Here is a 16416-nt window from a genome sequence, read left to right on the forward strand (position 1 = left end):
TGCAGGGAAAGGGCTACCTAGTCACCTAGTCATTTAGAGCCATAATTCCTACCTTAACAAGATTATTTCACAACATATTCATGAAGTGGTCATCTTAATCTTTGCTTGAAGACTCCCAGTGAGGGGAAATTTACTCCTTCTTGAGAGAGCCCATTCCACATTGGGGCAGCTCTAATTCTTGGGAAGTTCTTCCTTCAGTCAAGAAGATAACTTCTTCTTTATACTTAACACTTTAATACTAATTTTGCCTTCTCAGGCTATTCAGAGTTAGACTAATCTTTCTTCCACATGAAATACTTTAAAATAAAATAAACCTTCTCATCTTCAGGTTTAACATCTCCAAGCTACTAGGATAGATCATTTCTCAAATGGCATGGTCTAATTTCTTACGATCCCAATTTCTCTTCTTTCTCAAGCTTAGCAATTGAGTGACTTTTTTGAGGTCACATAAGTAGGAATGTATATTCAGAATTCAGGAGACTAGAAAGACTATTAGATCCCACTTTCATTTTTACACATGAGGCAATGCTAAGTTGGCAGAATGGGATTTAAACAGAAGTATTTGATACTAGATCTGATATTCTTTTGATTTTTCTTCAAATTTTAAATCTTATCGTTCCCTAATTGATTGATTGGTCAGGATATGAATAGGCAGTTTTTGGATGAAGAAATCAAAGGTATAAAAGAAATGCTCTAAATTACTGATTAGATGAATGCATAGATTGGCTAAAATGATAGAAAGGAAAAATGACAAATGTTGGAGGAGATATGAAAAAATTGGGACCCTAATACGCTGTTGGGGAAACTGAACCAATTAAGCCAATTTGGAGAACAAGCTAGAATTTTGCCATAGAATTAAAACAAAATCAAATAAAGATAAGGTTTCTCTCCAGTGTGGATGCTCTCATGTCTAATAAGATATGCCTTGCTGCTAAAAAGCCTTTCCACAGTGGTTGCATTCATGAGTTTTCTCCCCAATGTGGATTTTCTGATGTACAGCGAGCTCTTTTTTGCTTCTAAAAGCCTTTCCCCACTGGTTACATTCATAAGGTTTTTCTACAGTGTGGATTCTGTGATGTACAATAAGATCGTACTTTTGTCTAAAAGCCTGTCCACAGTGGTTGCATTCATAAGGTTTCTCCCCAGTATGGATTCTCTGATGCCCAATAAGATGTCCCTTGCTCCTAAAAGCCTTTCCACAGTGGTTACAATCATAAGGTTTCTTTCCAGTGTGGATTCTCTCATGTATAGTAAGAATTCCCTTTTGTTTAAAAGTCTTTCCACACTGGTTACATTCATAAGATTTCTTGTCAGTTTTGACTTTTCTCTCGTGTAACATCGATTTCTCTACAAGTGAAGTCACAGGGACGTATGGATGGTGACCTATGAAGTTTCTTATTGTGTTCAGGGAAAAAGGAAAATAACCTAAATATTCCAAAATGCAATAGCTCACTTTTTACTGGCAAAAAGGATTTCCACAAGTTGGGGAAATGGCTAAAAAAAAAAAAAATTGTAATATGATTGTGATAGAATACTATTATGTGAAATAACAAGACTTGCATGAAACGATGTAAAAGTGAAATGAGCAGAACCAAGAGAACTATAAGAAATTATTTCTCTGATATTTATAACCAATAGTCAATTAATAACCAATTGTATTAGTACCAAGGTTTTCCCCTTTTCCTCCAGAAACCAACCAGTTTGGGAAATCTTTAACCTATACCAAATTTGGGCTAATGGATGCATTCCTATTCATTGTGTTTGCCCAGACAGGTCTGGGAAGTGTCGATTCTTCCTTTTGTCAGACAGATGTCAATTCTCATCAGTATAATATTCATTTTATCATCAATTATAAACCAATCAAACATAATTGCCACTCTCAGAACACTATCCTTTGAAGGGAATATGAGCCCATTGCCATGAAGGGTTCGTTTGAGAGACAGCCAAATGACCATCCTTTTATTAAAATGCTGGCATTAACAACTAAATTATCCATAAATTAAACATTACATAACATTGGATATAGACAGCAGTATTGTTCAAATAACTAAGCTATTGTGAGTCCTACAGTCAAATTACCTTCAATTTTTAATTACAATAACTCTTACATTCAGGGCTATAATTCAGGAATTTTGCCATTATTTTAGTTTTATATTATATTTAAGTCAGGAGTCAAGTGTAGTTTAGGGATCCCTAGAGTCTTCACTCTTTTAGAGGGTCTCCAAGATCAAAAATACTAATATAAAGGTATTATTTTATTTTACAGGATGGTAAATAGATAACCCACATAAACAAATGAAGAAACAAGCAAACAAAAAACAAACCATGTAAAAAAAAAGCCCATATTAAAAAAAGCTCTTGGGTAGGAACCTTCAGAAACTGCAAAGGAATCCCAAGATCAAATAGTTTGATCCTCTATGCTAAATAAATGTGAGCTAACTAGTCACCCACATCTTACTTGTTTCTTATATAAAAATCATATTTGAAGATACTTCAGGTGTGTACTGTACTAAGGCTAGTATTACAAAGAAAAGCTAATCTAAATAATGTGTCTTGTCACCAGAAGTAAATAGTTTTTATGGGTGACTTTCATTTGTAATTTTTTCACTTAAAAAAAAAACGTTTTTCAAATAAAATATTATAACTCAAGGGTTTTGATGTAATAAAACTGAATTGGGATATACACCATTATAATTTATTTTCACTCAGGTTCAAAGAAGTAATACTAAACAGAAGAGATAAAAAACACTAAGAATATTAAAAATGTTGATTCATTATAAAGGAGTACAGTCAGTCAGTTTCTCAGGGGCGTTATTTACTCTCTATGAAAGGTTTCCCAGAGTTTCAGTAGGATATTTAATTGATCCTTTTATTGAAAAAGTGCAATTTGCCCAAGACCACGAATCTAGAACTGAAAGATACCTCAGAAGCTACCTAGTTCAACCTCTTAATTTATAAATGAAGAAACTGGGGGGTCAGGCGAGGTTAGAAAACATGGTCAAGGCCAAAGGGACAATTAGAATCCAAGTCCTCCTGCCCCAGAGCCAATGATCTTTACATTGTGCCACATTACATCTAAGGTAATGCAAGAGTAAATGAGATTTTTAAATTGTGTGCACATATACATATATGTGAGTATTATGTGAGTATGTAAAGTATGTGTATTATATATATAGCTTTACATATACAGACATACATTAGATCTGTATGTATGAATTACAAGCTTGCTTTTTTTACATCAAGTATAACAGGAAACTTGAGCTTCAAATAAAGAAATCTCATAAATCAGGAAGTATATAAACCTAGACTCACAAAATCACCACCACCATTCTGAGTTTTCTACACAGCACTCTTCAGCAGAAAGAAAAAGTTAAGGTAGGAAAAATTTGGCAAAAACTGGTTTCAGCTAAAAAAATTGAGCTCCCTGGTTCAGGATGACAGGATTGTGGAAAAGGTACTCCTTTTTTCCAGGTACTAACTTGAGGCAGAACTAAGTTCTGACAGGTGAGGGTCAGGAAAAGCAAGGGTCAGACAAAAACATTTCTTAAAAATGGGATCTCTTCCCATTTCCCCAACCCTCAAACGCTTACATTCCAAATTTAGTCCTCAACTCTTGTTGCTGTATATGATTGACTCTAACAAATCCAAACTAAATTTACAAGAAAATAAGTAGTATCTGGAGAAGGAAATGGCAGTCCAATATCTTAGCCAAGAAAACTCCAAATGGACATAACATATTGATTAAACAAATTAAATACCATCTCTCATTTTCCCATTAGCCTCACCAACCCAAGTTTGGTATTTTCCCCAAGAAGTTTGCCTAACCCAACTTCTAACATTGCCAAAGCCTTTGGCTAATACATAGAGAATATATAGTTTCTACTGTCTTGGATTGTCATGAATCTCAAATTAATAAAGTTCTCTGAAAACATCAAATAATTACATAAACATATAATGATAATAATCTCTCCTTCCTTTTTCTTTAACAAAGGTCAATAGAAATAGCTCTTGAAACATATTGCCATCTTTTATATCTTATGTTGTGTAGAATTTTACACAGCTAAAAATTGCTTTTTTGTAGTTGAATAATAAAAGCTTGCCTTTGGTAGGTTCCCTGAAAATGATGTTTTATTCTTTTACTATGTCTGTATTTGTTCTTTCCAGTTTGAAGATTTTGAATATTTGATGGTGATGTAAATAATATTGTTCCTAAATTTTTGTTGATAAATATTGTGTCTGAGCAGGTATGAGCCATAATTTAGTCTATGTTAAATAGGATTTATTAGTAGAGTTCTCTAGGACATATTTTTGAGGATAGGTCTTTTGTTATAGTATGGGGGGACATGACATGACATGGAGACATAACAATTAAGTACAGGGACAATTTGTTAGATCAGGTAGCTGATCTTTTCTTTGTGTGCGTATAATTTCCACTAAGTGCTAAGATTTGAGAAAACCTTTCAATTTTTAGTAGCAATGACCTACTCCTAGATTTCCATCATAAACAGATTTCCACAGACAACTCCACATCTCAGGTATCACATGGATGTCAGATTCCATTCTGAGATATTTGCCTATGCAAGGCAAACCCCCTTGTTATTTGACAAATTCAGTAGCTATTTTTAGCTTTTACTATTGTTCAGTGAGTCACAGCATGTTTGTACCAAGTTCCTGTAGGTTTGCTTTGTAATTATTGTAATTATTATGTTTAAAGAATGTCTAATCCTTCCTTTTCCTCTTTATTTCAATTTCACAATTCCACATTATTTCACAATAATCTTGGTATGGCAGCTTTAAAGTTTTGTATAGATTTGTTAATCTGATTTCCATGTCTGTTATGTTCCGTTTTGTAATTCCAAAGTATATATTAAGGCTCATTACATAAGTGCTAATTGCTTTAAACATGTTATTCTCATTAAATTTTAATTTTAGAATATATGTGTCTGATTGTATTGTGTGTCACATACATACGCTTTATCATTTCTCAACATTGTGTTGGTAGCGTGTTTCAAAGAACAGTTTTCTAGGTGTACAGCAGTGTTCCAGCTTTGTCAAAACAAGACCATTTTATATATGTGAACAACCATGAGTTCAGAATTGAATCAAAGGCTTTGCAATAATCTGTATGGGCAATGTAAATGTTATAATACTTTCAGGCATCTTGTTCAATAACACCTCTTTATACTCTTTGGGACATTACACACCCCTGGGACATTTTTTCGTAAATATTTATTGCCCCATTACCAAAATTGTTTTTTTTGCATGTGTGTGTGTGTATGAGAGAGACAGAGAGTCATGGAGGCTGTATAAAGCACATAAACATGTAATTAATTAATTAGGGATATAATTTTTTAAGTGACTTGCCCAGAGTCACACAGCTAGGAAGTTGTCATGTGTCTGAGGCCAGATTTTGAGCTCTTCCTGACTTCAGGACTGGTGCTCTCACTGTGCAACTCTGGAGCCAATAATTATGGATTTTGGTTGATCCTGCTGCTTTCCAGTTTTTGGAAGGAAGCTAGGATTTCAGTCTCTTCCTTTGGCATATATCTGCTACATAATTTGTTGTATTTACAACGTACAAGCTTTCTGTTTTTCATTTCATTAAACTTGTAGTTTCATTGTACCAGCCTTCTCGCTTTGGGGGTTTTCTCCTTTAATTTCTTTGCCCCAAGCTTTTGTAGCAAAATTTTTAAGCTTCTGTAGCAAAGGTTTGGTTTGTTCTAGGGTATGATCCAAGAGCTCAGTCGCTTCTTGGCTCCACCCAGCTTTTGTTTCCATGGAAGCTGGGGTAGTTGCCACAACCCTGCTGAGACACAGATGCTTTAGTAGTCACCTGTAGAGATTCTGCCCTCTGCTATTCTCCTGGATTTCTTAGCCATCATCTAAGATAGGTCCATTCTGTTCCTGGCCAGGATTGCCCGAGGAAAGCATTATTACTCTTTTTGGAGGGAAGATGCCTTTGGCTAGTTAACATATTTTCAGCTTTGATTAAACACTCCAGAAGGGTCCCTGAAGTAATTGTAGTACCTTCTGGCTCTTCCTCCTATATGAAAGTGCTCTAGCCTCCACTCCTAACTTGTTAGATGAAGTTAGTCCCTACGTACCATTTTGCATCTCGTCTACATACTAGATACAATACTTCCTGCCAGCTTTTTCTGAGGCTGGCCATATATACAACTTTCTCATTTGCCCTTTAAGTTTCTACTGAATGTTCAAGGAATTTGCATGTAGTTCAGCAAATTACCTTGAAGTTTCTATCCTGTCAGCTCCTGTCACCAGCATCATCACAAAGCTCTTATTCTCCTTTGTAGGAACTCTTTATGTTATACTCTAGATAGGATTTAGCATTACTAGGGATTTTAAAATAATTTAGTTCGGTAGTACCTCATTTTATAGAAAGAATAGCTCTGGAAAACAAAACAGTTGAGGAAACTGAGGCAAATGGGGTTAAATGTTAAATGTCCAAAGTCACAACTGAGGTTAGCTTTGAACTGAAGTCTTCCTAACTGCAGACACAGCACTCTATCCATTGTCCCATCTAGTTCCTTTGACAAGTTCAAGTCAGACCAGATGATTTCCTCATTTACTGAAAGAACCAGCAGATGTGGTTTGTCATTTTTGAAAGAAAGAAAGACTAGGTAGGGGCACATGTCTTGATTTTCATAAATGAAAAGGAAGACAGATGATCCTGTCAACTATAGACCAATTAATTTGATTGATTCCTGATCAAATGAAATCATGTCAAATCAGATCAAAATAACTGCAACTTCTAAAAATTAAAGGACGATTAGTGAACACCCAGAAAAGGATACAGTGAACCAAGTGCCAATTTAATTTCTTTCAGATCTTGTTTTGTCAAAACTAAATTTATTCCCCCTTCTGACAAGGTTATGAAATTAGTAGATATGATGAATGCTATAGAAATAGCTTACCAAGATGTGAAAAATTATCTGAAAGTCATTCATATGATTGTTGTGGAAAGGATGGGGAACTTTGGTTTAGGGTAGCTAAATGGATTTGGAACTGGCCAAATGGCTGGATCTAAAGAGTAGGTAGATTTGATTTGGAAGGAGGTCTCTAGTATGATGCACCAATGATCTTTACTTAGCATTGTGCCATATAATACTTTTAAAAATCACTTTTGTTTGGCATTTTTTAATTACATGATTCTTATCAAGATAACAGTTGGCAAACTTAATCAACCAGGTTGAATCTCATAAGATAAAATTTAGTAGTGATAAAGATAAAGTCTTACACTTAGGGCTTCAAAAATTCACTTCAAATACAGAGTAGGGAAGTAATGGTTTAGCAGTGGTTTTTGTTGGAAAAGTTTCTGGAGGTGGATTCTCCAGTTCCAAGTTCAAAGCAATCTTTTAGGCTTCTCTTCTGTTTTTCCTCCCTCGTCTCTTCTTTCCTCTTTCCTTTCCCCCTTCTTTCTTTTCTCCTTCCCTACCTACTTTTTTTATTTTCTTCCAAGAACAACCAGTACAGTAAACAGCCTAAAGGTCATACCATAAGAGTTGAAGGAATTAGGGCTTATTTTTCCTTCTCCTGGACCAATTCAAACAAAAGCTAGGTGAACTCTTTGTTGGGTGTGTTGTAGTGGGTATTTTTCACTTATGATTTCAATTAAGATGATCGGAAGTCACTATAATTGAGATTCTGTGGGACCCAAGAGAACTGAAATGACTTGTTCTTGGCATAAGCAGTAAATGGAAAAGTATTCAAATCCAGGCCTTCTAGCTTCAGAGCCAGTATTTTATATATTTAATCACACCACTGTGCTTGTCTCTCCATATATCTTTTTTTTTTATTTATTTTTTTATTTAATAGCCTTTTATTTACAGCATATATACATGGGTAACTTTACAGCATTAACAATTGCCAAACCTCTTGTTCCAATTTTTCACCTCTTACCCCCCCCACCCCCTCCCCTAGATGGCAGGATGACCAGTAGATGTTAAATATATTAAAATATAAATTAGATACACAATAAGTATACTTTACCAAAACGTTATTTTGCTGTACAAAAAGAATCAGACTCTGAAATATTGTACAATTAGCTTGTGAAGGAAATCAAAAATGCAGGTGGGCATAAATATAGGGATTGGGAATTCAATGTAATGGTTTTTAGTCATCTCCCAGAGTTCTTTTTCTGGGCATAGCTGGTTCAGTTCATTACTGCTCCATTAGAAATGATTTGGTTGATCTCGTTGCTGAGGATGGCCTGGTCCATCAGAACTGGTCATCATATAGTATTGTTGTTGAAGTATATAATGATCTCCTGGTCCTGCTCATTTCACTCAGCATCAGTTCATGTAAGTCTCTCCAGGCCTTTCTGAAATCATCCTGTTGGTCATTTCTTACATAACAATAATATTCCATAATATTCATATACCACAATTTATTCAGCCATTCTCCAACTGATGGACATCCATTCAGTTTCCAGTTTTTAGCCACTACAAAAAGGGCTGCCATAAACATTCGTGCACATACAGGTCCCTTTCCCTTCTTTATAATCTCTTTGGGATATAATCCCAGTGTCTCTCCATATATCTTAAGGAGATATGTCTCCTCTGCTTCAGAAGTTAGCCTTCAATTATGGAATATTTGCTCCTAGCATTACTTGATTATCTCAGATTCCCCTCCCCCCAAACAAAATACATAAATTCCATAATTTAATTAGCCTCTTTCTGGGAAGCAAGGACACAAATAAAGCCTTAAAATTCTAAAATGGGACAGAACCGTTTACTTCTTTTCAATATTTATAAAAATAATTCTTTATCCTTCTTTATGTTTTATTATTCCTTCTGAGGCAGCTAGGTGGCACAAGCCTAGAGTCCAAATGTGGCATCAGAATCTCACTAGCTGTGTGACCCTGGGCCAGTCATTTAACCCTGTTTGTCTCAATTTCTTCATCTGAAGGAAGGAACAAGTGAGCTGAAGGAAATGGCAAACCCTTCCAGTGTCTTTGCTAAGAAAATCCAAATGGGTCATGAAAAGTTGCCTACAACTGAAACAACTAAAGAACAAAAATTCCCTTTGAATCTAGACTATAAAGCCCTTGATACCTCCCAGCCCCTTGTAATGGGTACAAACCATCAATTAAATGTTTCTTTTAATATAAGGAAAGAAAGCAGATGAAAGTTTTGCATTCATGCTAGTCCCCTTAAAAATCGAGGCAGTTTATGACAACTCATTTAAGTGATAGTGGGAAAAGCAGGGAAAAAAGAAGCTCATTGTTTTTTAAACTTGAACATATGGTTCTTTGCAATTCATTAAGGACTTACTCCTGTATTCTTGCTCTCCTAGGAAATGCAGAATTTCTTCTGATGGACACAAATGTATGTAAGGGAGAGCAGACTTTAGACACTGCCAACAGTTTACAACAGAAAATTAAAACATTCCAATTAACGAATATGCCGATAATACCTTTGTATACCTTTGTTTGGGGGCAGATCAAACTTTTACCTAAAATCAATAAATGTGTATTAACTGTCTGCTATGTACTGGGCACTGTGCCAAGGAACATGGACACAAAAGTCAAAAAGCAGTCCCTATCTTCAAACAGCTTACATTCTGGGCAGACAATACGCAAATAGACAAAGCCAACTATACACAGGATAAATATGAAATAACAGAGGGAAGGCCCTGGGAATTAAGGGGTGGGAAAGTCTTCCAGTGGAAGTTGGGGGTTTTAGCCAGGTAAGTCGCTTATGACATATACACAATTAAAGAAATGCACATTTCATTATATTCCTTTTTTGCCAAAAATCTTAATGGGAAAAGGTAAACAGATTAGAAATTATGCATAACTTTCTAATTATTTCTGAAATCAGATGTGGCATGATGCCTCATTTTAAGAAAACCCAATGGACAAAATTCCTGACATATATGGGCTAAATTAGATTCTGACTATGTTATCAAAAAAAAGTTTACTTTAGAGGGAGAGAGACTTACAGCAGAGTTTCTTAAATAAAAGCTTCCTTAATGCATTTGGGTACTGTTTACACATCATTTATTCCTTTTGAAGATCAAGCAGAAATGAGGTTAACACATGAAACTGAAAATGAAAACAAAACTGAAATGATAATATAAGCCAATGGGAAAAAATAATTCTGATTATGCACAGTTTCTTAGGAATGCACGTATTTTATAGGAGGAATTATACAGGTACACAGGGAGATGGGAAAGCTAGGGCAAGGAGAGATTAAAATCTTGCCCAAGGTCATATACCAATTTCTTTTCCAGATTTGTGTTACCCATGAATTCATGCTGCTTCTCATTCCATTTAGTTTAAATTTTAGAACAAGTCTGTAGCAAAGTATGATCCTGGTTTCCAATCTTTATTTTTATTTTTAAACAGGAAAAAAAAAAAAAACTACCAAGGTTACCGATAGCCACAAGACAAGAAATCCCATCTATGGATGATCCATTTAAAAATGAACTTGTGAGAACCCCATGGCTAAGCAACTATTTAGTCATATCAGCTACCTGGTAAGCAAATTGGATGTCATGTGGCAGTCTAAATTATTTATAATTATTTAAGCTTCCTTTAAAAGAACCTAAGGACACAAGGCAATTTACTGAAGCCCTATGGACAGAGTTAGACATATCCTTCAAATGGGGTAAAATTTCCAAGTGACACACACATTGGTACTATGCCTATGGTACTCATCAGGCAGCTAGATAACTCAGTAGATACTGTGGCCAAGTGTAGAGTCAGGAAAACTCTTTAAATCTGGCCTCAGACATTCAATTAGCTGTATAACCCTGGGCAATTTTATCTCAGTTTCCTCATCTGTAAAAAGCTGGAGAAGGAAATGACAAACCATTCCAGTATCTTTGTGGAGAAAAATGAAAATGGGGTCATAGAGTTAGATATGACTGAACAACAAAAATGCAAGGGGAGACTTTTCATTAATACTATTTGTTCCCCTTTAAGGATCCAAGTGAAGATCACAGTAATATAGGCTTCTTGTAGGTCATATTATTCATACTTTAGCTGATTCATGATTTATTTGTGGTGTATCCCTTGAAATATAATATTCCTAGTTTCCCTTCAGATCTTGTGAATGCATGTTGCCACAGTTATTTAGATCTCTGCTACATTTGCTGAGATAAAATAAGACTGTCTTGTGATTCACTGACCAAGTTTTTAATCATATAATTTCATTTATTTACAGTCTAGGCTGGTTAGTTCAGTCATCTAGAGCATAATGTTAATGAGAGGGATGGTCATGGATTCTATCTCTATATATCTCAATTATCTTTGTATTGAGGGGGAAAAAAATCCATTAATCACAGACACCATTCCTGATTACAACCAAACATCTTGAGTAAGGTGAGCCTATGCAGAGTTTGCCTTTACAATTAATGGGTATGACGATAGTGCTCATGTTTGGGGCAGATCAACTTTTATCAAAAAAAAATTAAAAGTATATTAAGTACCCACTATGTCCTAGGTACCATGCTAAGGAACATGAACACAAGGCAAAAAGCATTCCCCATCTTCAAAACAATTTACATTCTTCTGAGGGCATACAACATGCAAATAAATCTAGACAAAGCCAATTATACATTGCATAAATAGGAAATAATTACCAGTCTTTCTGTTTGTCATTCAACAAATATATTTTGTAAACATGGCTTCAGATCCATAATTGGAATCCAGGTAATGTGGGGCAGGAAATGACAAGGGTTCCCTCAGTTCCCATCTTAGGCATGTGCACTGGTCTTGCAGTCTCCCTTTGTAGGTCGCTATAAACATTCTGAATGTATGGGAGGCGTGAGCTGTAGGCAGCCATAGGTAATTTTCAGTGGGGCCAAAAACCTCTAGGAACATAGTCCAAGTTTTGGTGTGACTCAGTAGGACATAACTATTATACCCCTTCAGGATCAATCAATTATTCTATTAATAGTCATTTATTAAGCATCAGGCACTGTGCAAGACACAAAAATAAAGACTGAAGTTTACGTGCTGTAACTAGATTATAACTGCTCCATTTTCCCAAGGCTAGCACCTAGTGCAGAATTGGTGACCCCAAACTTCATATTAAAAAATGGCCCAGAGATTAGATAAAGAACTTGAGAACAGAATATTTTCTCCAGCATAATTGTCCCCACTTTTAAGTTTAGAAAATTGTAGCAAACTGGGAGTAAGTGACTTGCTCAGGGTTATATAAGCTAGAAAAACACATTTGAAGTCTTATCTTCCCGATTCTGAGTCCAGGGCTTCATCTACTCCGTCCCCAACTTTCTCTTGTGGGAAATGAAGCATTCTGAAACTACACAGACAAAAGAAATAACTCAAGGAGACCATTGTATCTGATAACCATAACTCAAGAAGACCATTGTATCTGATAAGTCAAGGACCTTTTGGCTCCTTCATTAAGTTTAATCAATTATTCTATATATTCATCCTCTATGGATAGGAAGGCAGGATAAAATGAGTCTTTAAGTGAAATAAATAGCAGTAACAAGTCTCTGACCTTCAAGCCTCGTGGCAACTTTTCACATCACATTATGTCAGTATGATTTAAAACCCAAGCAACATCATTGCCTTGAGCAAGTTTTTTTTTAATCACAGACTTGCTAACAAGTAAGACTAGTTTCTTTCCATTTGTTTGCATGGTACTATTGCTTGCAGACAGCTATTTTATATAATATAAAGCAACCACACTGTTCCTCCTTCCACCTGGCTTACAAACTTATAGAATACAATTGCTGAATAGTGCAATTCTATAGAACACATAGGCCTAGTCAATCCATACATACAGGTCAGTAGGAATTACCTAGAATTACTATTTATTGCATCCATCCTGCTCCTCATCTTTCAAAAGGCTTTCACAGAGTCAACAATTTCTCTAGAAGGTTTTTCAGGCTTGTGTAAAATTATTTCAGACCCTATCAGACTTGGGCTGTGAACAGTGGTTCCAGAGAAGTACCAAAAATAAGGGGGGAGGGGGAAGAGTTGGTAAGAAGCCAATTTAGAATTGATAATCAAGCAAAACTTGCTAAAAATCTGAGCTGTCCAGCAGTGAAAGGAATGGACTCAAGTGCCCTTCCTTCACCTTGGAATTTTTCAGGTCTCCCAGAAGAACTGGAGCTACATTGTAGTAGAAATTCCTTTCACATCTGGGCTAGACTAGATGGCTAGCTTAAGTTCCCTCCTTAACTCTCAAATTCTGTTAAAAATCTCAGATGTGGTTTAGCAGCACTTCTTGAGAAAAGACCCAGTAGAATTTAAGGTCAGAGGTGGTTTCCTTTTTGTTTTTAGAGATGCTAGCACACAGTGAGTGAGTAATAAATATCTGTTAAAAATATATATATATATATATATTTTAATCTATGACTTTCAGTTGACTGAATATTATCAGATGCAGTAATTCCCTAAACAATGTTGTGAACAGTCTTACTCTACTCTCCATTGACCACAGGAGTGTATTAAGATAACCAAAAGTTAACACGTAGACCATTTAATTTATGTCTATATGTAGATAAATTTCTATAAAATCAAACATGCACACATGATAGTTCTATTTTCACATCATTTGTTATTCTAAAGTTATTCCTGGCTTTTTAAATTGAAATTCATTTTCTCCCAGGCCAAAACTATACTTAAAATGATACAAATCACATATGAAAAACATACTCAGGAGGATTTTTCAGGAATAATTCATGCCTAATTAATTAAAAACCCTTTCTGAAACTAGAGAAAAGTAAATCAGATAAGTAATTTCAAGAGAGTTGTCAGTGTATTTTTTTCCTCTTCATCTTCTCCCTCCAAGTATTTGCACAACTTCCTCTTCTGGTTGCATTGACCTTACAGAATCCCCAATTTCTTTCAAAGCACAGTATAGTGGAGGTACTACCTCCTACAGGTAGCCTTTCTCTTGCACTGCTTTGTTCATGTTATGTAGATTCCACCCTCTCTCCCCCTCCCCTCAAAAAAGAAAAGCAGATTACTAAAGGGCAGGAATGGTTTCATTTGTCTTATATCCCCGGCACATTATATGCCTGGAACATTATAGAACCTTAATAAATGTACGCTGAATTAAATCAAATCCAAGCTATTTAAAACGTCTGTTTACTATCCACAGACACATTCTTAGCCTCTGAGGCAAGATAAAATAGTATGCAACAGTAATTGTTTAGCAAGGGATTTCATTCTGAACAGTATAATCCAGGGGATAGAAGCAGAATGGTTCCCAAGGAAGTCTTCAATAAAATAAAGGTTATTTTTTTGCACAGATTGAGATGATGAAGATACTACAATTGTTACTCAGACCTCAACTTCTGAGCTGCCTCTTAGTGAGGTCTTCTCAGACTTACTTGTATTCACCAACATATATGTGTATATGTATATACATATTTATACACACATCCACATATGTATTTGACTTTGTGTTCATGCTGTATTTTTTTTAATGAAATAATATTTGTAAAAAGTGACGACGACAGCTTCTATGCAGAAAAAGAGCAGGTCAGCAAACCTGAAGAGACCTCAAACAGCAAAAATGCATCAGACTGTCCTCCTTTATATGATGCTCTCATAGAAGAGACCATTAAAAGTCTCAAAAGAGAGTTAGAAGATAAATGGGGAAAGGAAAGAGAAGCCTTACAAGAGAGCAACAACTTCCTGAAATACGAATTGGAAAAGTTAAAAAATTCCCAGGAAGTGCAGGGAAATAAAATTGGTGAATTGGAAAAAATAAAGAATTCACTAGAAAGTAGGATTTGCGAATTGGAAAAAGAAAATAATTTACTAAAAAATAAAATTAGTGAAATGGAAAAAAATTCCACAGACCAAAACAATACATTTAAAAACTCAAAATTGGACATATAGAAACTAATGATTCATTGAGACAGCAAGAATCAGTCAAGCAAAAACAAAAAAATGACAAACTGGAAAAAACCATGAATTATCTACTTGCAAAAAACGACGGACTTGGAAAATAGATCTAGGAGAGATAATCTGAGGATTATTGGACTTTCCGAAAACTATGAAAAAAAGAGCCTAGATACTATTTTACAAGAAATCATCAAAGAGAACTGCCCAGATGTAATAGAATCAGAAGGTAAAATAGGCATTGAAAGAATTCATCGAACACCTTCTGAAAGAAACCCTAAAATAAAAACCCCAAGGAATATTGTGGCAAAATTTCAGAACTATCAGATTAAGGAAAAAATTTTACAAGCAGCCAAAAAAAAAAACCATTTAAATACCGAGGTGCCACAATAAGGATCACCCAAGATCTGGCTGCCTCTACATTAAAGGAAAGAAGGGCCTGGAATATGATATTCCGAAAGGCACAAGAACTTGGGATGCAGCCAAGAATAAACTACCCAGCTAAGCTGAGCATTTTCTTCCAGGGAAGAAGATGGACATTTAATGAAACAAATGAATTCCATTTGTTTCTGAAGAAAACACCAGAACTAAAGAAAAAATTTGATCTCCAACCATAGAACTCAAGAGATGCAGAAAAGGTAAAAATAACTCTTGAGAACTGTATTTCTATTGTGGATATACAAAAAGAATACATGTATAATTTGATTGTACTGATATAACATAAAAAAGGGAAGTAGATATGGAAAAGGGATGATGGCAGAATAAGGTGGGAAGGAGGGATAAAAAGAGGGAAACCACATCCCACAAAGAGGCAAAGGAAACTTATCATATCTGAGGGAATTTAGAGAGGGGGAGGAACATTGTGTGAATCTTGCTCTCATCAGAGTTGGCTCAAAGAAAAAATTGACATTTGTTTTAGAGAAAATTCTCTCTCTCGCCTCATTAAAAACGGGGGAGAGGAAAAGGGAAAAGAAAAAGAGTAATAAGGGAAGGAAGGGGAAAAGACTCAAAGGGGGGGAGGGAGGGATTATAAAGAGGGTAAGCATTCGTGATACAAGAGGGGTACATAAGTTTAAAAGGGGGAAAGAGGGTTGGGGGAGGCAAGAATAAGTAAAGCATAATCTGGGGTTATTAAGATGGCAGGAAATACAGATTGATCACAGTACCTGCAATATAGTAGGTACTATTTAAATATATATTCCTTCCTCTCCTCCCATTTGTACTTGTTGAGGTCTCCCCCAATGTAATCTCATTATATTTCACTCTTTGTACTTGTACTTTCTGTGCCTAGCACTGGGCCTAAAACATAGTAGATATTAATAAACACCTGTATGAAGAGCAATAACAAGGATTAAGTAGCTTAGTTTACTTCATTTTCCTAAAGATAATACACAAGGGGAAATGATCTTAAACAACTAGTTAAAACTGAAATGAAGGAAAATTTGATAATAAAAAGATTTGTTGACACTAATCCAGGATGGTTTTAAGTATAGTCCTTTGGGAGATGAAGGAATAGCATAAGTGACCCAGAGGTCTCTTTTCAACCCAGTGAAACTATGAAAAAG

General features: G+C 35.4%; 1 protein-coding gene across 1 annotated transcript; it reads right to left on the reverse strand.

Annotated features, from left to right (window-relative positions):
- Positions 1-887: 887 nt before the first annotated feature.
- Positions 888-1387, reverse strand: LOC100919181 (zinc finger protein 32-like). The gene has a single exon (XM_031939970.1). It carries the CDS (start codon positions 1337-1339, stop codon positions 932-934), a length of 408 nt encoding a protein of 135 aa, XP_031795830.1. The 5' UTR covers positions 1340-1387; the 3' UTR covers positions 888-931.
- Positions 1388-16416: the final 15029 nt, after the last annotated feature.

This window comes from Sarcophilus harrisii, chromosome 5, assembly GCF_902635505.1.
Source record: "Sarcophilus harrisii chromosome 5, mSarHar1.11, whole genome shotgun sequence".
Taxonomy (NCBI): domain Eukaryota; kingdom Metazoa; phylum Chordata; class Mammalia; order Dasyuromorphia; family Dasyuridae; genus Sarcophilus; species Sarcophilus harrisii.

Bases quoted from the DNA above. Each gene is read 5' to 3' on its own strand.
- LOC100919181 (XM_031939970.1), bottom strand. From the start codon at position 1,339: ATGTTACACGAGAGAAAAGTCAAAACTGACAAGAAATCTTATGAATGT.